The sequence below is a fragment of the Strix aluco genome, chromosome 9 (genome assembly GCF_031877795.1).
Source record: "Strix aluco isolate bStrAlu1 chromosome 9, bStrAlu1.hap1, whole genome shotgun sequence".
Taxonomy (NCBI): domain Eukaryota; kingdom Metazoa; phylum Chordata; class Aves; order Strigiformes; family Strigidae; genus Strix; species Strix aluco.
Genome location: NC_133939.1, coordinates 4,198,795 through 4,226,089, shown reverse-complemented (window position 1 = coordinate 4,226,089; position 27,295 = coordinate 4,198,795). Strand labels below are relative to the sequence as shown.

Sequence of the window (27,295 nt, the reverse complement as noted above, 5' to 3'; positions counted from 1 at the left end):
TTTCAGCTGTATTCAGCTGGCAGTGCGTCGAGTCCTCTCTTTTCCAGCCTTGCCCATTGCCCCTCTGCAGAACTGAGAAGGTTGACTTTGTAATACTGACCCTTGTCAGCCTGTTGTCCTTAAGGGTGGTCCCAGGGAGCTGCAGGGAGCAGGTACACAGAGTAACTTAGATGTACTTTTTAATCGGTGGATTTGGGTTGTGGTAGAAATTATGGGTTTGCACCACTAATGCTAACAAATCCTGGCTTTCCATTGAACGTAGTCCAGTGCTTTTCTCCGCCAGCATCACTTCCTTCGCGAAGATTTTCAGTGCTTGATATGTTATGGGAGCCAAACAAATTGTTGATGATGGCTGTCTTGAAATGTAATAACGTGCTTCTGTACAGTGAAAGGTGTTTGTTTTTATTTTTGTCTTATTGTTGCATTAAACGTTACATAAGGTTTGGCTCTTTGTTCTTGAAATTCCCAGAGATGTAGGATGTTTCACTGATCATTGCTACACTGAAACCTCTTCCCTGACTCATGCCCTTGATGGTCAGAGTGCGAGTGGGATATGGGAAAGGATATGTCTTCCCAAATGAAAATGAGATGGTTTTGCAGGAGGAAGCGCATGAACTTTTGCTTCCTTTGCTTACAATCTCTCTCTGCCTTTGCCATTGTGGAGGTTAATAGGTAATATTAAGAGCAAATCAGGGCTCCTAGGTGATAGCAGTATAGTTACCCGTTACTGCTCACAAACTTTGGGTGCTTTAGGGAAATCAATGACAATGTTGCATGCCTTGTACAGGAAAGGCAGTCTTCTCACATGTAAAGAAGCAGCTATTTCAGTACCACAGAATAGTTTCAGTGTTGGCCATATAAAACTACTGTTTATCAACAAACAAAAATCAGCTGTATTTGCCACCTTCTTTCAGAAGCAATGCGTTTGTGAATTAAATAGAAATACAGATCTTCTCAATTTATTTATGAATTTCCTTGTTTTCTTTAGTTTTCCTTATTTAAAGAACTGTCTTTTAATGTCTAAATGTCTAAAGAATTAAATACCAGTTAAAGTATTGTGACAAAAAAATGCTGAAGTTGTTTGGTGAAGAAGAACGCTCATAATTTTAAAATACTTGAATGTCCTGTGGTCAAGATAGCGGTCACAGCATGTTTCATGCATCAGTTTCTGTTAGGTTCTTACACAGACAGACATTCAATACCAAAGGATACATTTGCTGGCAGGCAATATCACCTTCACAGTGTCACAGCATTCTTGAAAACTGAGGATCAGGATCATCTGTGGCAAATCCACAGTTATTGGAGTTGCTTAGTTATGCATTTCAGTTGAGAGCTGCATGCTTTGTCTTAATATTTTTGTACCAGGTTGCAAGTGGATATATATCAGTATGAAAACCAGACTTGTGTCTGAAACAGAAACATGTGCTGAGAGCTGAACTTTGCCCTGCCAAGTCGAAGGACATTTTTGCGGTAGATTAACAATGTGTTTTTTTTCTAGTTCAGTGAGCAGGATGAGCGCTGGGGTCTGGCTCCAGATGGGAGCTGGCTTGCCTTGTCCATGCATGGAGAGCAGGCGTTCGGCAGGAGATGTCCAGCAGGGATGATTTAAGGGAAAGATTTGAATCAGGATCAATCCAGAGACAGTTTGGGTGTATAAATTTCCCATCAGTGGCGACAATATCTAAAATGAACACTTTTGCATAATCCCAGTTGCAGGCCTGGGAACACCCCAATGGCTTGGAGACTGGATGAAAGAAGACACGTCTTTGTAGTGATCTGAAATAGGGATCTGTACAGGTGCGACTTTATTTCAGAAATCGGTGGGTTACTTGTTGGTTTTGCTGCTAAATAATTTGTTCTCTAAACTTGTAAATTTATTGAGTTACAGTAAAAAATTATTGCCTGCCTTTCATCTTGCTGTTTGTGGGTTGTTAAGGCAATTTCAAGGTGACTCACAAATAACAAAGCTTTCTGTTCTCATGGGTATAACTGTCTTGAAACAGTTTATACAGTGCTACTAGACCACTCTGGCAGTATCCCTACAAGATGCATGCAGATGAGGAGGAATCTCTTAAGATTTTTTTTGCCTATTTGACACTGATATACACAACGTTGTCATGGAAAAGACCTGTTTCTGTGCCTGGTGGTGGTAGCTAATGTGCTTTGTGTTGGGTGGCTGCTGGTCTGCATTTTACAACCTGCCACCCCCGACTTTCCCTTTTATTTCCTATTTTTGCCCTGTTTCAGGGAGAAAAATCATCAAAATTTCTTTTTTTTTTTTTTTTTGTCAGTTGTCAATGTTAAATGTTTCTTCTCATCTATGCTTTTCAATGGAGTCATGTGCTTTGAGAGATACCATCACTGATCAGTTTTGGAGTAGAGGACCTCCTTCCTAAATTGCCAGTCCAGTGTCCCTGGTATCTTAAACTGCTGCCTGTGAAGCAACTGTGAAGCCGAAGCAGCTCACTCGAGTGATTAGCAGTGGTGATGAGCTCTGTTGAAAGAACAGCTGGGAGGATGGGAAGGAACAGGCTGTGATGGGAGAGAGAAGCTGGAGGAAAGGGATACTGGGGCTGAGCATGTGTGTGCCTCAGCTGTGCCTGTACCGGAAGAAGATGCCATCTCCTACCTCTAGAAAAGTCCGCTTTGAGATGTAGTAAGGCAGATGGCAGGTGCTGTCCTGGTGTGATCTTAGAGGAGAACTTTTTTGTGGTCTTGATCTTTTACGTTATCCCCTTGGCTTACCTGTGCCTAGATACCTGGGAGGTCCCGTTCGAGGAGATCTCGGAGCTGCAGTGGCTGGGCAGCGGTGCGCAGGGAGCTGTCTTCCTGGGCAAATTCCGGGCGGAGGAGGTGGCCATCAAGAAAGTGAGAGATCAGAACGAAACGGATATCAAGCACTTGCGGAAGCTCAAACATCCTAACATCATTGCGTTCAAGTAGGTTGTGAAACTTGTTAGAAATATACCTTTATTCAGGGAAGAGCCATTTGCTTATTTACCCTGGCCAAGTTTTTAAAATCCAGGAACTAAGCTGTCTGTAGGACAAAATGGGTGGTCATCCTTCCTCTCAAATTGTCACACATTCTTATGAAAGCAAAGCTATGGACACCATTCTCACCCAGTGCTGCACTTTGCACGCAGGCTTACAAAACACTTGCTGTGAACCCCACAAATCTGCAGGTGTGGAGGTTGAAGGAAACCCACCCCTGTCCCAAACGAGGTTCCTTCTGTCCAAAGCATGCAGGAAACATTCCCTTTCCTGTTCAGGAAAGAGACCTGTTAGCAGAGCCTTGCCCAGGCAGAATAAATAGGTTACTTTCCTGCCCCTTGATTGCCACTTTGAGAGTTGCTCTGAGACTCTACTGCTCCTCACTAGCTGTGTGTTTTCTTTGACAGGGGAGTTTGCACTCAAGCCCCATGCTACTGTATTATCATGGAGTACTGTGCACATGGACAGCTCTACGAAGTCCTGCGAGCAGGGCGGAAAGTCACCCCTCGGCTGCTTGTGGATTGGTCCACGGGGATTGCAAGTGGGATGAATTATCTGCACCTTCACAAAATCATCCATCGAGACCTCAAGTCACCAAAGTGAGTCTCTAGTTACTTAAACATTCCCCCCCTGCCCCCCTTTTTTTTTTTCTTGAGGAATAGTTTAACGTTGGGTCAGAAGCAGCATTATTTTTTTTTCCATGTTGACTCAAAACTAACGAGAGTGGAACTAATGAAGCTTGTTGGCACTCCCCTCCTGTGCTGCAATTTAACAAGACTGAAAATTTTACCAGTATCTTACATGATAAATAGCAGTCAGAAAATATTTCTAATGATTTGATGGTGTCTGGTCCTTTTTGAAAGTGAGATATTCTGTTGCCTTCTGTTTTTTTATTTTTCCTTCTTATTTGTTATTTTGTTATTTCCCTGGTTTTCTGGAATGCGTTTTTCTCATTTCTCTGTTGCTTTCTGACTAAAACTATCTGGCTGCTTATATTCTTATTCCCTAGATGTTTATCACTTCTTTAGCCTGTGACATGACTGTGACAGTGAGTTAAGATAATACTTTTAGATGGTTTACAGTGCAGTTTAAGGTACAGCTTTACTAAAACGTTAAAACGTCCGCAGACACAGTGAATCTTCAGTGACTTGTTAATTTGCAATTTTATCGAGATTGATTTTTGACTTGTAGTATTTAGAAATACATTTGAGACACAAAATGCAACCACCCCAAAGAAAGCGAGTGCTTTCATTGGTGAAGATGGATAATCTTTTTTACTTGTACTACAATTGTGAACAGCATGGCCTCATCAGCTGTTTGTGTTAAGAAGGGATTTACTCCCAGTAGCTGTTGTGGTACAAGGAAAAATTGCAGAATTCTGATTTCTTTCTTTTTTTTTTTTTTTCCCCTCCAGTGTTTTAGTTACACACACAGATGCAGTAAAAATTTCAGATTTTGGTACATCTAAAGAACTCAGTGACAAAAGTACCAAAATGTCTTTTGCGGGAACTGTGGCTTGGATGGCCCCAGAGGTGATACGCAACGAGCCCGTCTCTGAAAAGGTGGATATCTGGTGAGTAGTATTAATGTTTAAGTATCTTCACCTTCTGTTTAGCCACTTGGTTTCCCAACACTTTACATACTGAGCACTCTTATCCCGTTCTAGGCATGAGGTTAGTTTGTTCTGTGGTGGACTATTCCTTTTCCCATCTGCCAGTGCCCTGAACTTTGTTACTGAACCATGGGCTATAAGGGAAGGAGAAATGACATACATGTGTAAAAGCTGTGTGTTGAGATCTGAAGGTATTTAATGAGACTTACTGCAGACTATCTGTGTGTTGCAGTAATTAAATGCAACTCTTCTTCCCTGTGTCATTATTCAGGCCAGAGCTTTCTTCTATTCCTAGTGCTCAGGGCCCCCTCAGCAACTTTGGCAGCCAGGGTATTTTTCCTTGCTTTCTACCCTCTTCAGGGCCATGCCTGAGCTATAGGGAGGCCTCTACTCTGCTAGTTTGAAGGGTCCGAGCACCTTTTGCTTCTTTCTGCATACTAGGCTTGACCATTACATGTACAGCCACGGGATTATAGTCCAGTGAATCTAACCCTGGATCCAAGAGGGGGGAAACCAGGATACATTGTAAGAGTTTTGAACACCTGTTACTACCCCCTGTGTCCAAAGCAACACAAGGAAAGGTTCGGATTTCTGTGCTGTTAAAAATGGTTGAGAGGACTCAGCCTTGAAGCTCCTTTGGGATGCCTCTCCACAGGTTTCAGGGTCTTGAAGGGAATCTCATCTCTGTTCCTGCCTTGTTATTTCTGCATATGAAATGTCAGTAGCCAGGACAAATGCCCTTCTCCCTGCTTTACAGCCAGGATGAATTTTCCTTCTTGTAGTTTTTCAGCTTTAAATGCTGTCACCTTCCTCAGGCAGCATGAAGCTGCAGGTCAAAGCCACGGGTGGTTCAGAGTGCGAGTGGAGTCAGACAGCAGCCTGCTGCTGGTGGTGATTCAGCTTGGAGGTGGGTCATGACTTTAAGTCAAGATTTCCTGCAGGGAAAGGGAAGGTCTTGTAATATACGGCTCTTCTTGTGCCCACAGTGTTTTGCATGTTCATTTTGTGTGGATGTAGCAGGCCATATGCATAGCCAGCTCTTCTAGGAGAAACTCTTGGGTTGTTTTGGAAAGAAAATACACTCGCCATTTGTCTTCTGAGCTTTTCCCTTTGAATCACAGGTTCGTGAGGAGGAATGGTGCTGGATTTCCACCTTCAGAGTGGCTTAGGGTCAGGAATATTGTGTGGAGCATCAGGTCCAGTAAAAATCAGCTGCTAGCTCTGCTGAGAGGACTGTGGACACTCCTTTACTCCTTTCCTCAGTGACTTAGAGGTGTTGCTCTTTGGTGCAAACCTAGAATTGTCTTTGGTGCAAGTTCCTCTTGAGTCTGCTGCAGTGGTCATTGCTCAAACTCCTCCTTGACATCCATTCCTCCCCCAAGATGAGTAAAAGCAATGTTCATGAATGCTAACAACAAATGAGAACAGTTCCTAAGCTGCTTATACATCTGCATGCTCTCGTCTTTAACAGCATGCTAAAAAAAAAATCTAATCTTATCAGGAGTCTTGAAAATCCTTTGTCAGTTCTTAATCATAACAAAGCTGAAATCAGATGGGGTTTCCTGGTAGTTTGTCCAACCATGTGGATCCTTGCTTTCCTGCAGCCCACAGAAAAAAATTTTGAGGGAAAAAATGGTCAAATTCTGCTTCTTTTGGTTTGAAGCCGATGGGCTTTGAAAGCGCAACGTTTTTCACATGAAGTTCTGTTTCCTGACTGATGGTTGTTCAGACCCAGGCAGTTTGTCCCTTAGATGTTCCTCTGTACTTAATAAAAACAACTTGATATTAGTACAAGCCAGAAACACACTTCTCACTTTTCACCTAGTTTGACTTGCCAGCAAGCTTGGCAGTGTTGGTGTCCCACAGATGGATGGGGCATGCACGTAAGGTGATATGTCTGGGTTTGAAATTGAGATGGTTGTACCTCACCTGTTGCAGCCTGGTTGTTAATGTGCAGTAAGAGTGGCGTTGGTTCTCAGCAGCATTTTGTTTACCTCTGTATTGACTGGTTAGATATTTCCTTGGTGTTTTGTTGGGTGAAGATTGTAAATAAGACTAATAACTGTTTGTTGTTATAAATTAAAGTTTTGCTCCTTACTGATGATTTCACTAAGGAAGAGAAGCAAAGCGAGTTTTCTTACCTATATCTTTCAGTTCTTGAAATAGGAGGTTCTTTTCCAGTCAGAGTTCTCTTAATTTTTTCTTTCTTTAGCCTTCCTTTCTTCAGCACGAAAGAAATACCAGATGAGAGTGCACATGATTTTGATACTGACAGTTACGCATGTTGCATTTGTTTCTTAATTTTTATGTTGCTGTAGTTGTAGCACTCAGTCCGAAACCTGTGAAACTCTTACCTAGGAGTACACATAACAGCAGAGGGAGCTTCTAACTCGGGGAAAAAAAGTTAAATGAAATGTTAAAAAACCCCCACAAAACCTTTGTTGTGTTGTCTCTGTAAGAAACTTATGAGTTCCGTCTGTCCAGCAGTAGATGATCTGTGCTTACCAATAAGAACAGTCAAAAGTCTATCTCAGAAAAGCTAACTTTCCTTTTCATTTAACAGGAATAAGCTTTAATCTATACAGAAAATGTGCTTTCAGGATTTTTAAAATCTCACAAAGAAATAGGAAAGGGTGGGTGAAAACTAGTGTGGTTTGGTGTTCAATCCAGGGCTGGCGCAGAGGAAGAAGTTACGTGGTGTGTGAAATAGCTACTCTTGGTTAAAAACTAGTATGTAAACACTGTTGCACCTACTTGCAATTTCAGACGAGACACACCTATTTCCCTGTTTTGCCAGTATTTTTTTCAAGCTCTGGATGTTTCACACAGAAGCTTTTATCCTGGTTTATTTCTTCATCAGGTCGTTTGGGGTAGTTTTGTGGGAGCTGCTTACTGGAGAGATTCCCTACAAGGATGTGGACTCTTCGGCCATCATTTGGGGAGTGGGCAGTAACAGCCTGCACCTTCCTGTCCCTTCCACCTGCCCAGATGGCTTCAAAATCCTCATGAAGCAGACCTGGTAAGAGCCTGAACCTCACACTGCACAGACCTAGGGCTGGCTTCCAGCTCTTGCCAGTAAAACCAATGAAACCAGAGTCAGGGTGGGAGTGTTGAGTGCCAAGCAGAGGGCTCTTAAATGCCCTCACACTTGTCACAAGAGCAGTAAGTTTTTACATTTTGAATTGTGCTTCCTTATAGCAGCAGGCCCAGGCCCCAGAAGGACATTTGGAACTTAGAACCTGCCTGGTTTGCAGGGTGGATGGGACAGGGGTGGGAGTGGTCAGACAGTGTTGAGACAGGCTAGTGTTGGGGAAGGACTTGAGCAGGAGAGAAGTGGGGGAGTAGAGCTTGATGGGAGCCCCAGCAGGGTGACAGTTACCCATGAGTTGCCTGTCCAGTGTGAATCAGGAGCAGGCAGCAAGATCATCTTCAGTAGCCTTCACAGAGGTGGTTGCTTTGTTGTAGCAAAGTAGGTGATAAAAGGTAGCTCTGTGTGAAGAGAAAAGGAGCTGGGAGGAAGATAGGTGTAAAATTTCTTGAGGCTGGCTCCAGAGTGAAAGGAAATAATTTTTCACTCTGAAACCACTTGTAAGCGCCTGGCTTTTGAGCTGGACAAAGAAATTCGAGCTTTCTGTGTGAAACCGGGATTTTATAGGTATATAGATATGGAAAATGCTTTCAGTTTCCTCCACCTGCCAGATTAGAGTTGAAATTCTTTGTCTTGGGTTAATGCTTTGTCTTTGTAATCGCATCTTGACACAGCGTGTAAATAGTCTTCCGGCATTTTCCCACTCCATGAGTTTTCCCAGCCATCCTCTCCATGGCACAAAGGGAAAAACAGGCCAGAGCATCTATAGATCTTTTCAAGTGGCTGTTTACCCCCCTGACCCTGAGCTCTGCAGTAGGTCGTGCTGTTGCAGTGTCTGTGCTGGGATGTGCTCTGCCTGGCTGTGCTGCTGCTGCTGCGCCAGGCTGCGAGAGGCAGGAGCAGTTTGTGCGGCTCTGGGCAGCAAGTACACACACTTGTATCCCCACCTAGTGGAAGTGGGTGGTTTGTAGGGGAGAGGTGGCTGCAGAAGCTGTTTCTTGTCCTGAGCACTGAATCCATGCACTAAGTCTGGTGGGGTCACTCCTGAAGCTTGAGTGCTGGTCTCTTTTCTCAAAGATACAAATGGTTTTGTACTTGATTGTGATCTTAGAGGTGTTCAGTGTGTTACAATACCGTGTAGGCTCAGGCATATACTGTGTGGCAACTTACATATGTTTCGTGTTTATAGACACCCCATTTTGTTGAATGCAAATTATAATTTCTACTAGATTGTGTATTCCCATTATAAAAGTTAGAAATTAACAGCATAATGAACAGAGATCTCTTTCTTCTTGACAAACAAGTTAGGAGCAGTTTCAGTTTGTATCCCATCTTTCACTTTGTAATCACATTTTCCTATTTTAAATGTTTTTCATCTCTTTTTGTTTCTTCAGAATAGATCATCACAAACCAAAAACTGAATACAAACCAACTCTAGCACAATAAACTCATATTCAGCAAAAGAGAAAACCAGAAAATCTCCTTTGCTCTAATCTGTCAGCTACAAGATTCAGAGAGTATGTTCTCATGAGAAACCCTTTAAGAAGGGTAGGAGAAGCTAGCAATGTTAACCTCATCTCATGCTTGGGTATTTGTCTGTTTTGCTCCAGGCAGAGCAAGCCCCGGAATCGTCCCTCCTTCCGGCAGACACTGATGCACCTGGATATCGCATCTGCTGACGTACTGGCTACTCCTCAGGAAACCTATTTCAAATCACAGGTAACTGGAGAGTGGCTGTAGCCCATGAGTACTAGAGTTTAGGTCCAAGGATCTGATTTTGGAGGTTGCATTGAGTACAGCAGAAGTCCGGATCCATGATTTCAGTTTTATTCCTGAGGAGAAACAAGCTAATAGGTATTTAAAAATCTTTTACCCAAGCTTTCACAAACTGAGACATCTGCTGACTTTAGTCAGAAACTCAATGTTGTCTTGTTCACTTCTCCCTGGGACTGCTGACATCAGCTGTTCTGCTTCCAGCTGTTCTCCCAGTCCTGTTGTACTGGAGACCACGAGACTGCTGGGAGCAGAACCATTGCATCTATAGTAAAGATGAGTGGGGCAGCCAGTGAGGCAAAGAGCTGTTACAGGGCAGTAAAGGGACTGTGGGACTTTCAGGGAAGATCTAAAAGTATGTTCTTAGAGATTCCTCTCAGTCCTACCCAGTGAGCTATTGTCTGCTCCCCAGGAGGGAATGAGAATGGAACCTTGCCTCCAGTATAGAGGATCTATACAGTGTTGGGGTGTATGTGAGGAAGTAGGTGTGTTTATTACAGCTGCAAGAACCAGGACTTCAAGGGGCAAATACAGTTAGTATCACCCTAGTGACAGTCATCACTGTCATGAATATAGATTTCCAAATCATAAGCCTTTCTGTTTACTCTAAATGCCAAAAGGGAAGAAAATGTTGCCTTAGGATGAAAAGACCTTTAGGAAGTTTTAAAAACATTTTTTTAGAAAATGCAGATATGTTTTATTTGATGTAATTGGAGCACAAAATTGGAAATACCATTTGAAAATGCTGAAACTAAACATGCTGCAATGTTGTTACCCAAAATAATTCAGCTAACAGAAACATGTTTTCAACCCAAACCTGTAAATTTCTGCACACACAAAGAATATTGCCCAAGAGTTTTTCTTTGGTGCAACCAGGGATTCCAATCCTTTGTAAATACCTGAAAGTGAGTTGCTTCCCTAGGCTGAATGGAGAGAAGAAGTGAAGAAACATTTTGAGAAAATTAAAAGTGAAGGAACTTGTATCCACCGGCTAGATGAAGAATTGATTCGTCGTCGAAGAGAAGAGCTGAGGTCTGTTAACAGTCTTTTATGTTTACTGCTCACTTTTCCCATCCAGCCTTCTCTTCTCCAGCTGTATGAGTCCAGCTCCTTCAGCTTCTCTTCACAGGGCATGTGCTCCAGCCCCTGACTGTTTTCATGCTCCTCTTCTACTGGGGACTCAGTATTCCTGGTGGTATAAATTCAGGCAGCCTAAATTCCTTGTGAGTCCAGAAACTGAAGTTCCCACAGGCATGCCCTAGGCCTTGAACACTGCTTGGCTCAGGGAAAGCGACAGAGAGAGAAACAGTGGAGACTGTCCGTGCTCCTGGGCAGTCTGAACGGTTTGTTCCAGGCTAGAGGGTCAAAGCCTTGTGTGTTTACCAGGGAATATTTCTGCTTGAGTTTTGATGTATGTGATAACAGCACTGAAGCAGGTACATCCATCTCAGTGGAAAATGCATCTTGCAGTTTGCTGTGAGCTTTCTCTGTCCTGATACTTTCTTTAGATTAGTTATTTCCAGAGAAGTGAACACGCTCCCAGCCCACTGGGAGTGAACACACTATCAACACAATTTTGAACATTAGACCAACTTAAAAATGAAAGCAGAATGTTTATTTAAGAAAGGAAAGTGTTATCTTCTTTGATACAAATTTGCAAATACAGTTATGATAGAGAAACATAAAACAGCAAGGAGCAGTTCTATGTCAAACCTGAGATACCAAAGGAAACCTGGTTGTTGATCAGTCTTCCCTAGCCCTAGGGAGCTTTTGATGGTCACATCTTTCAGCTGTGGTTCAAGATGTCTTCTGCAACTATACTGTTGGGGCATATTGCTTTTTTTTTGTATCTGTAGGGGCATATTGCTTTTTATGAAATACAAACGGATGGCTTCTTCCCTTGTTTCTTTAGAAGTTGACTTAGCCCTTTCTCTGTGCAAACAGGGTGATCAGGGCCTGGCCAAAAGGGCTTGTGGATGCATTTGAGGCATTTGCAGCTTCTCTGGTGAGAAGTGTTGACACTCTTCCAACACCATTAAATGCTTTCTAAATCGTATCATGATTCATTGCTGTATCAAGCTCTTAGTCATCGTTCACTGTAAGCTCTATCTCGGGTTCAGCGCAATACAGCTGACTTTTAGAGGCCTTTTCCTAAAGCACCTGTACTTTTCCTTATTCTCCTCTCTTGGTCTGTGGACATTAGACTGTGGAATAACAACACTTCTGTTTTTCAGACATGCATTGGATATCCGTGAACACTATGAGAGGAAGCTGGAGCGAGCCAATAACTTATACATGGAGCTCAGTGCTATTATGCTGCAGCTGGAGGTCCGTGAGAAGGAGCTCATAAAGTATGTATCTCTGGGCATAATGGCATGCCATGCATGTGGCAATATGCATACAGAAGGAAAAAAACCCAGTGCTTCATTTCTAAACTGCGTGGTGGTAATTGTAGATTAGTGTCCCCTGACAAACTTCCAGGGTAAGGAAAAAGTTGACAAGCAGAGAGAGGCCCCTTAAGAGTAGATTACTGCAGACCACTCAGTGCACGTATCTTTACCCAGTGTTTACTAACTGGGAGAAAGGCACCTTTCCCATTTGGTGTTGGCATCCTTTGGCCCCTTTGTAAAGAGAAAAGCACTGCTGTTTCTGGACTGTGCACCAGGGCCCTGTTCCAACTGCCTGATCTCTGCAGAGAGAATTTAGAAAATGACTATGTCCTTTCCCAGAACAGCATGTTGTGTTGCACCCAGCCAGAGCTGAGTAACAGGCACGCAGCGTGCTCACAGCAGAGCTGTGTTTCTGTCCAGCAGGAGCTGCAGTTGGATGAAGAGAGAACTGATCTGTTTGGGTTTTTTTTCTTCCCCAATGTTTCAGGAGGGAACAAGCAGTGGAAAAAAAATACCCTGGGACTTACAAACGCCACCCAGTCAGACCAATAATCCACCCCAATACAGTGGAGAAGCTGATGAAGAGGAAAGGGGTCTCCCATAAACCAGGCAGCCAGACTAAACGGTAAGAAGTAACAACCTAGTTCTGTGCCAGGAATCAGCAGTAGATCGCCACTGAGATGAGCAGGCAGCTTACTTCCCTTTGAGTCTGATGACAACACAGGACAAGCCAAAGCAGTGTTCACTCTTGGGCCTGGTCTGATCCTCAGAACCCCAGTTGTTTAATTTTCTTGAGGTAGAAAGGATGAATCCTGCCATCCCTTCTACCTGGACAGCTCCCTGGAACCATTTAGTCCATATGATTTTTTTCACAGATTATGGTGCTTTGGCAGGAGGTACGTAATGTGTGTCTCAAATTCCGAACTGTCCAAGCAGAGAGCAGTTAGATCATCCTCGACTTGAATGGTAGTAAGCAGGGTCAGGGACTGTGGAAATCAGCCAGTCCTCAGGGAGGATGGATTAATTGTTGAGGAATTAAATTGGGATTTGAGATTTGGGAATTCATGCTGTCCTTTTAGCTATTTCTCTTCTGCATGACTTTCAAAAAGTGAGATTTTTGCTGTCTATTTTATTCTTCCTTTTTCTGGGATTTCCAGGAGTTAGACTCCTGATTAACAGTGAATAATCACTTCTGAATTAATATCCACATGTGCTTCTGAAATGAGCAGGCTGATAACCATCAGCAGATTGGGACCCTATTGTGCTGAGTATTGTATATGCACATAGTAAGAGACATGCCCTACACCAAGGTCTTAGGAGGGAGCTATTTTGGGAGCAAGAACATCAAAATAAGAGCGGAAAAAAGAAAGCATGTGGCAGATTTTGGAAAAAGCAGCAAGAAAGGAGCATAGAGCATGATGGGCTGAATAGAAAGGACATTGAGTGGAGACGATCAAAGGAAACTAAATGCAGAAGTTAAACAGCTGAAGGGGGGAGGGAAGCCTGTAGATTTTAGAAAGCAGAGTGTGCTTATGGCTACAGCTGCCTCTTCATCCTGGCTCCAAGCCAATGCAATTTCTTAGTTTGTGGTTTAGTGTGTAACTTCTCCTGACTGTCTTTCAGGCCAGATCTACTGAAGTCAGAGGGCATACCCAGCACAGAAGCAGCATCCAATGGCTCACCAGTCTCAGGGAGTCCCAAAATGTCAACACTGAGTGGCAAAAGCCGCTACCGCAGTAAGCCACGTCACCGCCGAGGGAACAGTAAAGGCAGCTACAATGATTTTGCAGGGATCTTGAAAAACCAGCCAGTGCAAGATGATGCACCCCCACCTCCACCTCATCATAATTCTCATCACCCCGGCCTACCGCACCAACCTGGCCACAGCCATCCCCATGGCCATCACTCACGGCTTCATGCCCACGGACAAGATATTGCCAACTGCGCAAACAACTTAAGGTACTTTGGCCCCGCAGCAGCGCTGCGGAGCCCTCTCAGCAACCACGCGCAAAGGCGGATGTCTGGTTCCAGCCCCGATCTCATCTCCGCTGCCATGGAAGCAGATTGCCGAAGGAACCTGGAGAGCAAAGAAAGCAAAGCTGATCATTGGGAGTGTTGCAAAACAGATCCGTATAATTCCTGTCTTCAGTGCAGGGAAGAGGACAGTGGTCAGGTACAGATGTCATCTGTTGAAACAGGGATGAGCCATTCTCAGTCACCAACATCTGTTTCCCTATACGAAAATGCGCAGTTCATTGAGAAGATGGAGGAAGAGGGCTTCAGCAACTGTAAGTCAGCGTCTGCCCTAGGCACTCCCCAGCACATGGCTTCCTCAGTGCTACCTTGCAAAGCGAGACCCCTTCAAAAGGTAAGGACAAAGCACAGTGATTTGAAAAAAACACTAAGCTTGCTCCTCTTTTCCCTCTCCACCAAAAGAAGGTGTATAGCATAGGCTAGTGTCTGGATATAGGATAGCAGTAAGGCCATATTTCCCACGTGCGTAGCAGTAGAGTTACCTGTACAACTTTATCTTAAAGAAATCATGCCTATCTGAACTTTGCTTTGTGATCTGGACATACTTTTAAAGGCACTTTTATTGAGAAGTGCTGTAGGCATGTTGGAACATACTGCTGATAACGAGGGTTGTCAAACGTGGCTTTGATAGGGCCTAGTTCTGTTACTTGCAGTTTAGCCAGTTTTTGTTTGAGCTGAAACTTGGCCTACTGAATTTCTGTTGTTGAAACAGGTTCATGTTTTCCAGCCTTTCTCAAAACAATGGAAGGGATAAATGCATTCTTTTGGTGATGTTAAATATCATGTAACACTTTCATTGAGAATACATAACGCTGCTGCATCTTGGAACAGCAATTCAACATTTGCCGTGATCTTGCGGACGTGCCTTTTGCTGCACTTGCCAGAAACTGTCCACCTTGACTGAATGTAATAGTTCTCATGTATTTTGTGAAGATTTTTCAAGAGTCAAAAAGGTGTTACAGTACAGTTGTACAGAAACAGTTCTTCATTCCTCCTGCTTCCATCCAGGTGATGAGAGAAGTAGCAATCAGTCTGCGTGGAGTTCAAAGAGCAGGAAATCTGGGTCTGGATGGAAAAGTGAAGGAAAAGAAGATGAGTACCCAACCAAGAGCGTAGTGTGGGCCCAGAATGAAGGGAGGAGGACCTCGTATTACAAGGGGATGGGATGAGATAGAGCCTGACTCTGAACGAGGGGTTGGCAGGTTGAATAGGATAGAAGGAGGCTGTAAAAATGAAGAGTGCAGGGAGTGGATTTGGATGGGGAAAGGAGAATAAAAGGCTCTGTGCTCACTGAGGTAGAGAATGGAACAAAACTCAAGGTTTCCTAGTTGGTGAAACCCACCAGCAAAGCCTGTGTCATCATCCCCCATCCTGCTCTATGATGGGCTCATGCAGAAGAGAGTTGAAGTCGAAAAGTCAAGAGTGCCAGATCAGCTCAATAATTTATGTGGATCTCAGTATAATACTAATTACTTGATTTGCTTCTGTAAAAATCCAGAACATTATGTACTCAGTGCCTGCTAAAGTACTCCAGTGTATTTCAAAGTCAATTGCTCCAAATTCAGAAATGGCAGCATTAAGACTCCCTGAAATAATCTCCTGGTAAGGAGTCTGAGTCAGTTTTCACTGATATGCAGGTTATTTTCTTGTCTAGATTGTTGCAACCCGTTGACATGGTGACTTTGTCTTGGAGGACCAAGGGGTAACCATGTAGTTGCATGTTTGTTCTTTCATAAATGTGACGCTGTTCTTGTCCTTGTTTTCTGCCAGAGTGGTGATGACTCTTCAGAAGAGGAAGAGGGCGAAGTAGACAGTGAAGTGGAGTTTCCTCGTAGACAAAGGTAAAAGGTGAATTCACTCTAATCTCTCTTTGGTAGGACAAAACTCAGGAGGAGAACTGTCATAGCAGCTGCACACCAACATTGAAACTGTGGAAGGTGCTGATAAAAGAACAGAATCACATTCAGTGTGTCCCATCCACTGTCAGTTGATCCCTCATGTTCACTCGCTGTTTTCAGCCTGTTCTGAGATGTTATCTCTAGCATAGCTTTTCTGCTGCAGGCTGTTTGTAGCACAACTGGATCACACTTGATAATGTTATTCAGCCTATAAAAATAAGCTGCTGCCTCTGTTTCACCAGAATCAGACTTGCTGGGTGTTGGGACCCTTTGTGGACTCCTTCAAATGTTATTTATTAACCGTTGCTGCAGCAGAGCAGACTCCAGCACCTTTGTAGTTGAATTCAAATAGGATTGAAGAGCTTGGGGACAACAAGGCAGATCAAATTGGATGGTGTCGCCTGTAAAGTAAGACTTGAGGGGACATTCCTACCTCAGCCTGTGTAACAGCGGGCTTTACAGTCCTGTGCTCAGGAAAGAGATCATGGAATTGGTGCTATAGCTTTATGAAAGCAGCTGCTTGAAGTGCAGAAGTGATCCAGTGGGCAAATAGGTTAAAGGTTGTTAGGAAAGGAGTAGAGAAGAAAAAAAAAGCTTGTATGCTGTTGTATACATTCACGGCACACCTGCAGCTTGAATCCTAAATGCAGTCTTCATTGCCCCAGCTCAAAGACCGTGGCAAAATTTGAAAAGGTACTTAGAAGTGTGACAAGAATGGTTAGAAATGGTTTCCATAGAAGAGATTAAATTCATGAGAAATGTTTGTCTAGCAGGAAGAGAGGCGATACTGCAGGTGCATGAAATTGTAATTTATATGGAGAAAATAGACAAGGAACGATTCCTCACATTCATGTTAGGGACACCTAGAGAAGCAAACAGGGGATTTAAAATGAACAAAAGGAAGTGCTTTTTCCATCCAAAACGTTTTCAGATGTGGCGCTCATTGCCAAGGTATGCTGTGGAAATCAAAACATAAACGAGTCATAAGTGTGAAATTTATGGAGTACAGATCCATTGGTGGCTGTTAAGCACTGTCATCCAGGGTTGATCTTCAGCTCAGAAGTCTGATTTGCTGACTGGTACAAACCAGGAAGATATGCCAGGAGAAAGTAGGCTCTGTCTGCACACCCTGTTCTCATACTTCTCCCAGATTATTTCCTCCTGCCTAGGGTTGGAGACAGAACACTGGGCTAGATGAGTTTTCTGACTCATACAGTTCTTCTGTGATTGTTGCTGCTTCTGTGATTTACTAACTTGGAAGTCAAATTGCCTTTCCTGAATTCAATGTGATGACCTGTTGTGGGTCTCCTGGTGTGTTCAGTCCATTACTGTTGAATCCTGGAATGAGGCAGTTTCCACATTCAGGTAACTGTGAGCTTATTTTTTGAGCACACATACCTACATTCTAGCCTGGCTGTTGGGATCGCTGCCAGGTGATGCAGGTATTCCCAGTTGAATTAGCTTGAACCCTACCGTACAACCTTTCTTTAGGAAAAAAGACTGCTAAAGAAAAACACGCTCCAGGGCAGATCAGCTAATATGAGCGTGTAGCAGACAAGACCACATAAGAAGAGATTAATTTAAAGATGCAGATCTTGAACTAAATCATTCAAAAGGTGGTAGATTTCCATAGCTCCAAGATGTGAAAGGCAGCCCAACACTTTGCAGAGCTGTTGCTGCCAGCCTTGCAGATCAGTTATGACTCAGCTGGAGATGTGTTCTTAGGGTGGGAAGAGGCTCTTGGAGAGTTGATGTAAAGCCTTTTCTAGGGATAGGACATGTTTTGCTCAAAGACGTTTTTGGAAGGATCAAGCCCTTGGCTCAGTGGGGAGAAGCAACCAGACAGTATTGCATGCACTGTGCCTGAGCCATATCTGCTGGGGAGAACAGGATTGAGCGGCCTGGGCTGCCTGTTACAGTGAGCAAGCCCTGTTCTTCTTGTGCTGAAGATGCTGGTTAAAAGCAAAAAATCTGTTTTCTGCATTGTGTGCTTCAGAAATGAAGCCGGAGAAACCCTTGTAAGCCTGTAGCAGCCACTCTGCATTCACTGCACTGCTAATGTTGAGGGTTTTGATTGTGATATATGTCTTGGAAGACATGCTATGTGTCAGAAACAGTGTTCCTTGTGTTTGAATTGTTTGAACGAGCTCGCCAGCTCGTTCTTTGTGCAGTGGGAGCACGCGCAGAAACCTGTCCACTGAGAAGCTGTAGCTGTTCTTGCTGGCAGTGGGCTCCTGGGGACAGGCTCACCCAGGGCTGAGTGGGCACCAGGAGTGGGGTCTGTCAAGGCCAGGTATTAGCAGAGTAGCCAAACACAGCACCCAGGAAATTGCTTTTCCTCTGCAGTCAGAGGCACTGTGATACAAGCTGAACTACTCTCCTGGTTTGCAGACCTCACCGCTGCATTAGTAGCTGCCAGTCCTACTCAACCTTCAGCTCAGAGAACTTCTCTGTGTCAGATGGAGAGGAGGGGAACACAAGCGATCATTCGAACAGCCCGGATGAGCTGGCCACAAAGCTGGAAGATGAGCTGGCTGAGAAGCTGGAGGACATGTTGTCCCAGACTCCAGAGATTCCTATTGAAATCTCCACCCAGTCTGATGGGCTTTCAGACAAGGAGTGTGCCGTGCGGAGAGTCAAGACTCAGATGTCTCTGGGCAAACTTTGTGCAGATGAACACAGCTGTGAGGTGAGTTGTAAGTTTAGTTATCCCCTCTTCCTTCTGTTGAGTAAAAATAAATAAATAAATGTTACAGAAAGGAGTCCAAAGGGCAGCGAGTTGGATGACTGCCTTAGGAAATGCTGTGGTAGATGTACTACAGCAAAGCAACTGCTTAAATCCCCAGTCTTTCTCATACTTGGCCAGATGAGTAGATGGGGCAAAGCAGCACAAAGAAAACTGACCGTAATTTGCCGGTCAAGATGAGTGTGATATTGGGAGGCCATCAGATTTTCAGTTGCATTAGGTGGGATAAAAAATACCACATAAAGTAGATAATGAAATGGAATGGATATAAACTCTCTGCCTCAAACTTATCCATTGGCAGCCTTGCTAGAATGATTTTCTTCCTTTTACTGTCTTTCAAGTGTTTGGTAGTGCTCTGACCAGATATTTTTCTGCTGTCCCCTTGTTGAGGGGAGACAAGTGGCCTTTGGCAGGGTGATTGTGTGCTGTTGTCTATCTCCCGAGTGCTGCCAATCTCCTCTGCTGGTGGTGACCTTTGCCTGTCTGCTGTTATGGTTTGGGATGGTGTGGTTGATCCTGCAGTGCAGAAACGTTGCTCAAGTCTTCCCCTTTCCTTTTGCTTTGCAGAACCCAGCACAGTTTGGAGAATCAGACTGTGACTCTTCTGAAGGGGAGTGTTCTGATGCCACAGTCAGGACCAATAAGCCCTGCAGCTCTGCTACTTGGTAATACAGATCTCCCCCAAAGCTTCCTGATACTGGCATTTTGATTTCCCTGAGATTCCACTTCATTCCCCTTCATCACACTTTACAGGAAGAGAAGATGCTTCTCCTTCCCACCCCAGGAGTGATTTGCAATAACCCGAATCTCTGGAAAATGTCCAAATGAAATTAATTCTCTTTGAGCATTTCAATCAAGAATGGCAGGGATGTATTTTATTGAATAATCTAGTTACTGTAACATGGATATTTATTTTTTTGACATTTTAACACTTTTTACTGTAAAGAGTGGATTGTATTTATAGACACACAGACTTGTTGCAAAAAATAATTCAGAAAGCAAGCACATTACAGAGAAACATCCTGGGAGTCCTGCCTGGACAGCTTTGTGTACAGACGCAGGGGGATTCTCTTGCTGCTTTCACAGGGGACCAGGCCTTGTGGCCCTGAAGATTGGAGAACAGATCAAGAAAACTAAACCACTCAGTCTTATCAAATGAGTAAGCATAAAAAGACCTTACTATAGGGTAACCTGTGAACAAAGCATATTCAGTATAACCAGCTGGGTCATTTTTAATCAGAAGGTGGACATGTTCCTGGAGAAAATTGGTACTGAGGTGCTAACATCCAGGGTCTTCTGAGTCAATACATCCCCAGGAATGTACTAGTGGGTTTTATTTTAAGGATTTTTAGTTTCTTTTTTTTAATCAGCATTTTGTTGTGAGATCCTGCAAATGTATTCTAACCTCGTCCTCTCAAGAATTGGTAAAAGAGCACTTCTTAACATCGTCCTTGCTTCACTCTGGCAGTGTTGATCTCCAGTCGAGCAGGGAAACCTCTTTCAGATGCAGTGTGCCATTTCCCAGTTTACTTCCTCCTCTTACCTCCTGTCTGTTTCAGTCAGTCAAAGAAATCAATCAAATCAGTGTTGGAAAAGCAAGAACTTGCAAACCATGGAAAGCACATTCTGTAGAGCCTGAGCACTCTTCTGGGGAGGAAACTGGAGATGCCTGTACTGGACTTGGAGAAGCAGTCTCTCACCTACAACAGCATTGATAACCAGCAGAGAGCTGTGTGTTGAGGGGGAAGACTGGGAATCACTGGCCTAGAGAAGAGCATCGGCCCTGCTCTGTCTCCTTATTCACTGTACATTCTTGAAAGCATTAACAGCTGCCTGCCCTTCATGTCAGGCTTTGTGCAAAACAGGTTGCACAGGGAATCTTGATGGTGTCTGTGGCACAGCTGTGTCTCAGGTGTACCCTGAGGCCTCTGTTTCTTCTTCAAGCTGAAACTCTGCAGGTGAAAGTGAGGATAGTACTGGTATGTGACAGGCCGAGGCATTGCCAGATGAGAAAAATTTGTTTTCTGATAGAACTCATAGTGCCTTCCCTTCAAACACTACTCTTCTAAATCAATATTGAAAGAGAACAAAACGATAGAGCACGTTTCCCCCCCCCCCCCCCCCTTAGTTGATGTTCCCCTGCAAGAGCTTTGGCTCTGCCCTTCCTAGCGTGCTGGCTGGCACGGCTGTGCCACGTGTGCGTGGCACTGCTGGGTGCTGCTCTGCAGACTGGCACACCAGCCTGAGATGAACGGCAGGAATGGACCATGGACAGGTACTTCTGTTGCTTTGTTTGTTTACATTTTATGTTAAAATATTGGTTTGAATTTAACTGTGGTAATTTATAGCCTCATGGCAAAATGAAGGAAAATGTCTTACTTATACAGAGAGCAGTATTGTATGAGTTAAATTATCCCATATTTTAAAATTTTTGTAGCTGGACTACACACAGATCTTAAGTTATGATGTTATTTTATTATTTATTATCATTTCTGTAGATCAGAAGGTTGGCTTCACCGCTAGCACAATTGTAATCTGTTTGTGTGATGTTACCTTCTCCCTGGTCGCTGGGGGGGGATGGGAGCAGAGCTGGTCTCAGCAGCTGTCAGTAGCTGCTGCCTCTCGTGGTTTTCCAAGGATGCTGTTAGACCTGGGCAGAGAACCTGTCAAGGCTGGTCCGAGAGGGATGGATGCAGTCAGCCCCGTGGGCCCTGTGATATTCCTTGTGGTCAATGCTGCAATTTGCTCATGTTGCCGGTAGAGTTGGCAGCCCCTGAGCTGGTGGGGAATGGTGATCAGGGAGCGAGTGGCTTTTGGATTGATCACAAAGTGCGTAACCGTCACAAGATCCCCTGGCAAGGGCATCCAAAAGGACAAGCGGAGAGGAGGGCAATTGCTGCGGGCAGCGGGTACGAGATCAGGGATGGCCAGCAGTGGATCCACGTGGTGGATCACCCGTGCAGGACCAAACAGGCTGCTGGAGAGGAGAGGGAGTGACCAGCTCACCCCTGCCTGCAGCAGCGACACTCAGCTCTGGGTAGAGGCAAAATGCCATGGGGAGTGAAGCTCTTTCCTGGCTTGTCTTGTTTCTTCTCTCTTCCCATCCCTCATTTGTCCCCCCAAATGTTCTCTGTCTCTCAGCCAGCAGCAGGAGGAGGTGGCAGGGCCAGAGATGGCTTTGCTGTCATGGTGCGAGAGGGGTTTCGGTGTGGTGGAGGTGGTGCAGATGGTGACTCAGGAGGCTGGAGGCCGGGCTGCAGGAATTTAGCAGTGGAGAACTGTGTGCGTGTAACATACGCACACAAAGAGGAAGACCAAACTACTGCATAAAGAGAGGTTGAGAACTACCACCAAATGTCCCCCACAGCAGAGGGTGCAGGCCTTACGCCCCTGGAGAGACTCTGCTGCTCAGATCTGGCAGGGCTGTTCACTGCCTGCGGGCAGCACGATGCCAGCCCAGTGCTCGGCCCTGTGGTGCCCGCTGCCTGTGGGCACACTGGTCTCCTAGGGCAGCCCTACAGCAACAGGCCCAAAGCAGAGCTGCCTCTGGCTCAGGCCTGTCAGAGTCTCCCTGCAGACACTTCAGTCTGTGATGATTTCAGTCCCTAACAAAAAGATCCCCGAGGGGTTTTGGTAGTCTTTGCTTGGAGCTCCTCCACCATGTGATGAAGCTCATCTGGGTCTGCAGAGAAGCATAGAAGCTTTGATGTGTGGGCTTTTGGGAGCCTTCTGGGCCAGCTGTCCCAGGCGTGTGGTGATTCCTCCCCATCCTTGCCCCGGGACACGCTGGCCCATTCTGCAGCCTGGAAAAGCAGAGCTGAACCCTTCAGGCTGTTGGCTGCCACACTTAGCTCTAGTTTCTTTCCACGCCCGGATCATCACCCTGTTGCGGTCCAGTGTCGCTCCTCCTAACTGCTGCCTACTATGCAGTGTCCCTCTGGGACTGCCACTAGGGCTGCCCCCCCCTTGCGGAAACGCGTAACCCTGTACCCGTGGAGATGTAATCCCACCTCCCCTGCACACACATCTCGTGCCCCCAGCTCTGTGCGGGCAGGGGTGGCTCAGCAGCCCCCCGCATTCCCGTCAGTTCTGCAGGGGGTGATAGAGCCCCTCCCCTTAGTGAAACCCACCCAGGATTGCACCTCTGCTGCGGCTCCTCGTACTTTCTCTCCTAGCAGGGTAAGGTGCTGAGAGGCGTAAATCGGCCCGCTTCCTCCTCGCAGTAACACCGCATTTGCAGGACAGAAGTAAACCGTGGGTTCCCTTTTCAGCATCCCGACTACCCTGATCCAGTTCTCATGGCTGCTGACAGCTCCTGAACACTAGCCTAGATTTTCTCCCAGAGCTGAATGTTGCCGTCCCCACTGTCGTGTTAAGTAACCATTTCATCTTGGCCCTGTCCAGTAGTGTTCATCTCTCTCCTCCCTGCTCTGCGGATTCCTGATACAAACTTGATTTTTTTTGTATTGAACAGTGTACAGTGATGGAAACAAGAATGACTATCAAAGCAAACAATGCATGGAATAAAAAGCCAGTGTACTTCAATGCTTCTCAGGCTGGTCTGGTGATCTGGGAAGGGTTTCTCATGTACTTTGGGATAATGTCATGAAGCCTTTTAATAACTAACATGATGTTAGTGAGCAGCTGCTTGTTACCTGTCTCTGAACACAGCTGAACTGGAACTACTGGGAGCTCCAAGTAACAGGGCAGAAGCTTGGTCGCACACATGTAGCCTACCAAGCACCCAGGTTATTGGGTTCTGCTCTTGTCAAATGATTTTTGCAACGGGAGCTGGCGATTGAATCTGCAACTGTGACTTCTCATCCTGGGAACCTTGCTGTCCCACTCAGTTCCAACCCTGCTGGTGGGGAAGGTGCCAAAATAGATGGATGATGTTCGCTGTCAGCTTCCCGAGTGCTGCAGGGTCTCCCATCTGGTCCCTTCCATGCCATAAAGTTTACTTTATCATCTGAGTGGAGAGAAAACTGATGAAGGGTACAGCAAGGAGGTGCAAATACCAAAAACCCAGGAGCGTAGTATCATCCCGGGGGGCTACTGTTCTCCAGCAGCTGGGACAGAGCCTACCTGCTTAGCTGGAAACCTAGTTCCACATGAGCAAACGTGCAGGTCTAAAGGTGCTTCTTCTTAAGGACAAATCACTGCCAGCCAGGCCCATCTACTCCTTTTTTTTGCCCCCCTTTACTCCTTGTGAGGAGGAGCAGCCACTGTCAGACATCAGAAGAAAGCTTGTGTTCTGACATATAAATGATACATACAGGCAGTTCAGAGCTGGCTCCAAATCCTGAATGATTTTGTTGGATGATTTTTGTTTTGAGTGACAGATGAAGTGTCTTCTACATCTGTGAAAGCTCTCCCACAGAAGCTGCAGGGACCCTGGAAACATCATCACTTTCCTCTGAACTTGGTACTTGTACTACTGCACCTAACAGCACCAAAGTCATTTTAGGCCAAAAACGTATGGGTTTGGAGAGGGCAGGGACAGGAGGGAGTAGGGCCTTGCTAAAGTTGGGAAACACTGCTACTAAGAGTGGGGGTGAAGAAGAGCCAAGGCTTTTGCTGTTGCAGCTCAACACACCTCCGCAGGCTGTGGACCCATCGGTTCCGGGGAAGTGGCTGAGCAGAGGCCCAGCCTGCCTTGCTCTCAGAGCAGGCAGCAGCTCTTGGCTGTCACCTTGGTCACACCCTCGAGACTAGCTGGGCTCACAAAGCTGGACTTAGTGGGCAGTGTGGGAGCCCAAGGGAAGCCGGTGACTTGGGCTGGTAGGGAGACTGCAGGGAGCGTGGTGCTTGGCCCCAGTGTTCAAGAGCTGGGAGGGAAGAAGAGGTTCTGATTTGCCTTCCTCAGGGGATGCTAATACTCCTGATTTTTTTTTTTCCCCATTGCTAATACATCTATAGTGAGCTGGCAACACCTTCAGGCACAGGCTGATTTAAAGGAAACAGGCAAATTAACTGAAGTAGTCACAAAGCCCCTGTATAGTGCTCTCCGTGCAGATACACGCAGTTAAACATTCATTAAAAATAAGAACCTTACACCTCCTCTTAGACGAGAAGAACAATTAAAAACTGCAATTGTCCTTAGTCCACGGTGGCACAGTGCATGCAGAATATAACCCACAGGAACAGAGACCTGCAGCTTTTGCGAGGCAGTCCCCCAACAACTGGGGCACCTGGGCCATCACAAGCTCTTCCTGCCATTGAGGAACTGAGCATGCTTGTCTTCATCCAGCTTCAAGTGCTTCTTGCTATATTTCTTGATGAGGGTCCCTGGTATCAATGCTGCCACAGCCATTGCAAGCAGTTTGAGCAGCGTGTTCCAGGAGAAAATGGCATCCAAAGAGGTAATTTGTGACAGAATGGCTCCTGTCTGCACACAGATGAAATTATATGGTGTAAGACCTGAAAGAATCAGAGCAGAAAAAAGCCTGTTAGCACCCCCCCATGTAAAATTAGCTCAAATATTCCCTTGCTCAAGGCCAGACACAGGGGTCTGTGTTCACAGAACAGGGTGTGATTCAAAACTTTGCTGCACTGATGACACACACGTATTTGCAAAATACTCTGGGACCTCTGAGTATAAGGGTGGCAGGAAAGCAAACAGGTAAATGGGGCAGAGTCACAGCTAGAACCCTGCTGCTCTGCCCTCCCCAGCTCAGCGTACTGCCCAAGGCTCGGTGATGAGAGGCAATGTCACGCTGCCCCCTCGGTGTCCCCAGGCCTTACCGATGAGAACGGAGAAGAAGAACTGGGACACAGGGATGTTTAAAATGGGAGCTGAGAGATTCAGAAACCAGTTTGGTGTCATGGGGAACAGCCTCAGGAACAACAAGAAGAAAAATAAGCAGCTCCTGTTCTCTTCTACCTGCCAAGAGAAACATTCCAAATTATTTCTGCTCTTCAGACAGCAGTAATGTCTGAAGAGCCACAATACTACAGTGAATATAAGCTTTCTTCTAACGTGCTGCAACATAACATCAGTCCAGAACTGATGAAAAACAGCAGCTTTATGTATGTATGGGAGCCTAAGGGTGAGCTGGCTCCTTCTGTGCAAGTGGTGAAACCGGGATCTAACCTGAATGAGATTGGGAGGTCAACGGCAGAACCACTTCCAGCTCTACAGGATGAGTGGAGGCAGTTCTGGAGCACAGGGGCTTCCCAATCAATCCATTACTTTCTGATTTCCTTGGGATCTGGGATTTTCCATGCACCCCCTTTGCAAACAGGCTTGCTCCCAAGAGAGTGGTCTGCTCCTAGATTGCTTCAGAAGAGGTCTGATTTCACAGAATGATCTCGGTTGGAAAAGCCCTTGAAGCTCCTCCAGTCCAACCATGAACCTCACACTGACCGTTCCCAACTCCACCAGATCCCTCAGCGCTGGGTCAACCCGACTCTTCAACCCCTCCAGGGATGGGGACTCCCCCCCTGCCCTGGGCAGCCCATTCCAACGCCCAACAACCCCTTCTGCAAGAGCCAGTCTGACCCTGCCCTGGCGCAGCTTGAGGCCATTCCCTCTTGTCCTGGCGCTTGTTCCTTGGCTCAAGAGACTCATCCCCCCTCTCTGCACCCTCTTTTCAGGTTTGCATCAGGATTTAATGTATCCCCTGCACACATTTGTTTTTTACTAAGTCCACCCAAAAGACAGCCTCACCCAAGGGGTATTCTGGGTGTCTGCAGAGCCACAGCTGCTCACCTTTCTCTGCAGCAGAGCCACTTTATCAGGAAAGTAGTAGACGACGAACTGCTTCCCGAACGCGCCCGAGAGCAGGTAGCAGAAGGTCGCTCCCACAGACGTCAGGGCCGAGCACAGCACCAGCCCAGTCCACGGCCCGAAGAGTGCTCCAGCCAGGACGTTCTGCCGGGGCACGACACCGGGTGAGAGCCCGCGGGGACACGCGTGTGCCCCCTCCCCGGCGGCTCCCGAGGGCATCGGACAGGCCCGTCCCCCCCCCACAGAGCCGTGACCCGCCCAGCCAGGCGCCGCCCTCGCACCTTGCCCCCGCAGGCCGGCGCTGGGGGCAAAGGGTCCCTCTGGGGGGGTTCGTACCAGCTCCCGCCCCGCTGCCCGGCCCGGCCCGGCCCGGCCCCCCCCGCGCCCGGCGGCCGTACCAGGAGGCTGGAGCCGGGGATGGCGAAGCTCTGCTTGTAGAGGTACGCGCCGCAGAAGAGGGTCAGCGCCGCGCCCCGGTGCTGCCGCTCGTAGTCCCGCAGCGCCTCGGCCAGCTCCCGCAGCTCCTCCAGGTCCGACGGGAACCGCAGCGGCCTGAAGAGGGGAAGAGGGGGAGGGAGACGGGGAGATCCGGCGCAGCGGCCCGGCGGGCTCCCGCCGCGCCCGCACCCACCTGCGCGCCTGCCCCGCGCTCAGCCGGGCCGACAGCAGCCAGAGAGCGGCCGTGGCGGCCGCGAAGACCAGCAGCAGCCCGGCCAGCCGCCGCCACATCCCGCGGTGAGCCCCGGCCCTCCCCGGCCCGGCCCCGCGGCGCGCAGCGGCAGGCGCAGGCGCGGGGCGGTGCTGCCCCTGAGGGCCCGGCCGGCCCCGCCTCTGCCCGGGGCTCTGGGCCCGCCCCGCCGCGGGAGTATCAGCTCAAAAACACACCGCGCCATCGTTTGGTTTGTGTTTTGTTTTTTTTTTTTTTTTTTTTTTGGTCGCTTCTACAGCCCTGTTTATAAATTCGGCGTTGACAAGAGGGCCCCGCCGCGGCGTCGGTTGGTCTCCACAGAAGGCGCCGAGGAGGTTTCTGGTGA

The 27,295-nt window shown here is 46.5% G+C and overlaps 2 protein-coding genes across 11 annotated transcripts in view; one reads left to right on the top strand and one right to left on the bottom strand.

Moving 5' to 3' along the window:
* MAP3K13 (mitogen-activated protein kinase kinase kinase 13) overlaps positions 1–23,077 on the top strand; it is an 81,777-nt gene extending 58,700 nt beyond the window's left edge. For 7 of the 8 annotated variants that reach the window (XM_074833452.1, XM_074833454.1, XM_074833459.1 and 4 more), the window contains 13 exons: positions 2,756–2,939; positions 3,399–3,590; positions 4,406–4,564; positions 7,464–7,622; positions 9,302–9,410; positions 10,387–10,496; positions 11,699–11,815; positions 12,342–12,479; positions 13,478–14,222; positions 15,659–15,729; positions 18,178–18,475; positions 19,100–19,197; positions 19,286–23,077. In XM_074833452.1, the coding sequence (XP_074689553.1) occupies positions 2,756–2,939; positions 3,399–3,590; positions 4,406–4,564; positions 7,464–7,622; positions 9,302–9,410; positions 10,387–10,496; positions 11,699–11,815; positions 12,342–12,479; positions 13,478–14,222; positions 15,659–15,729; positions 18,178–18,475; positions 19,100–19,197; positions 19,286–19,322 (2,417 nt within the window). In that variant the 3' untranslated portion in view covers positions 19,323–23,077. Of the gene's footprint in view, positions 1–2,755; positions 2,940–3,398; positions 3,591–4,405; positions 4,565–7,463; positions 7,623–9,301; positions 9,411–10,386; positions 10,497–11,698; positions 11,816–12,341; positions 12,480–13,477; positions 14,223–15,658; positions 15,730–18,177; positions 18,476–19,099 lie in introns of all 8 variants that reach the window. The other variant, XM_074833460.1, reaches the window with a different exon arrangement.
* Positions 23,078–24,506: 1,429 nt separating this feature from the next.
* Positions 24,507–27,086, bottom strand: TMEM41A (transmembrane protein 41A). Of its 3 annotated transcripts, XM_074833468.1 has the most exons (6): positions 26,893–27,029; positions 26,660–26,813; positions 26,244–26,405; positions 25,626–25,803; positions 25,277–25,415; positions 24,804–24,952 (listed from the first exon to the last, which is right to left on the bottom strand). In XM_074833468.1, the coding sequence occupies exons 1-6, from the start codon at positions 26,988–26,990 to the stop codon at positions 24,937–24,939; spliced, it is 747 nt and encodes a 248-aa protein (XP_074689569.1). In that variant the 5' UTR covers positions 26,991–27,029; the 3' UTR covers positions 24,804–24,936. The 3 variants fall into 3 exon arrangements, with proteins under 3 accessions (XP_074689568.1, XP_074689570.1, XP_074689569.1); XM_074833467.1 differs by lacking the exon at positions 25,626–25,803 and having other exon boundaries at positions 24,507–24,952; positions 26,893–27,086; XM_074833469.1 differs by lacking the exons at positions 25,277–25,415; positions 25,626–25,803 and having other exon boundaries at positions 24,507–24,952.
* Positions 27,087–27,295: the final 209 nt, after the last annotated feature.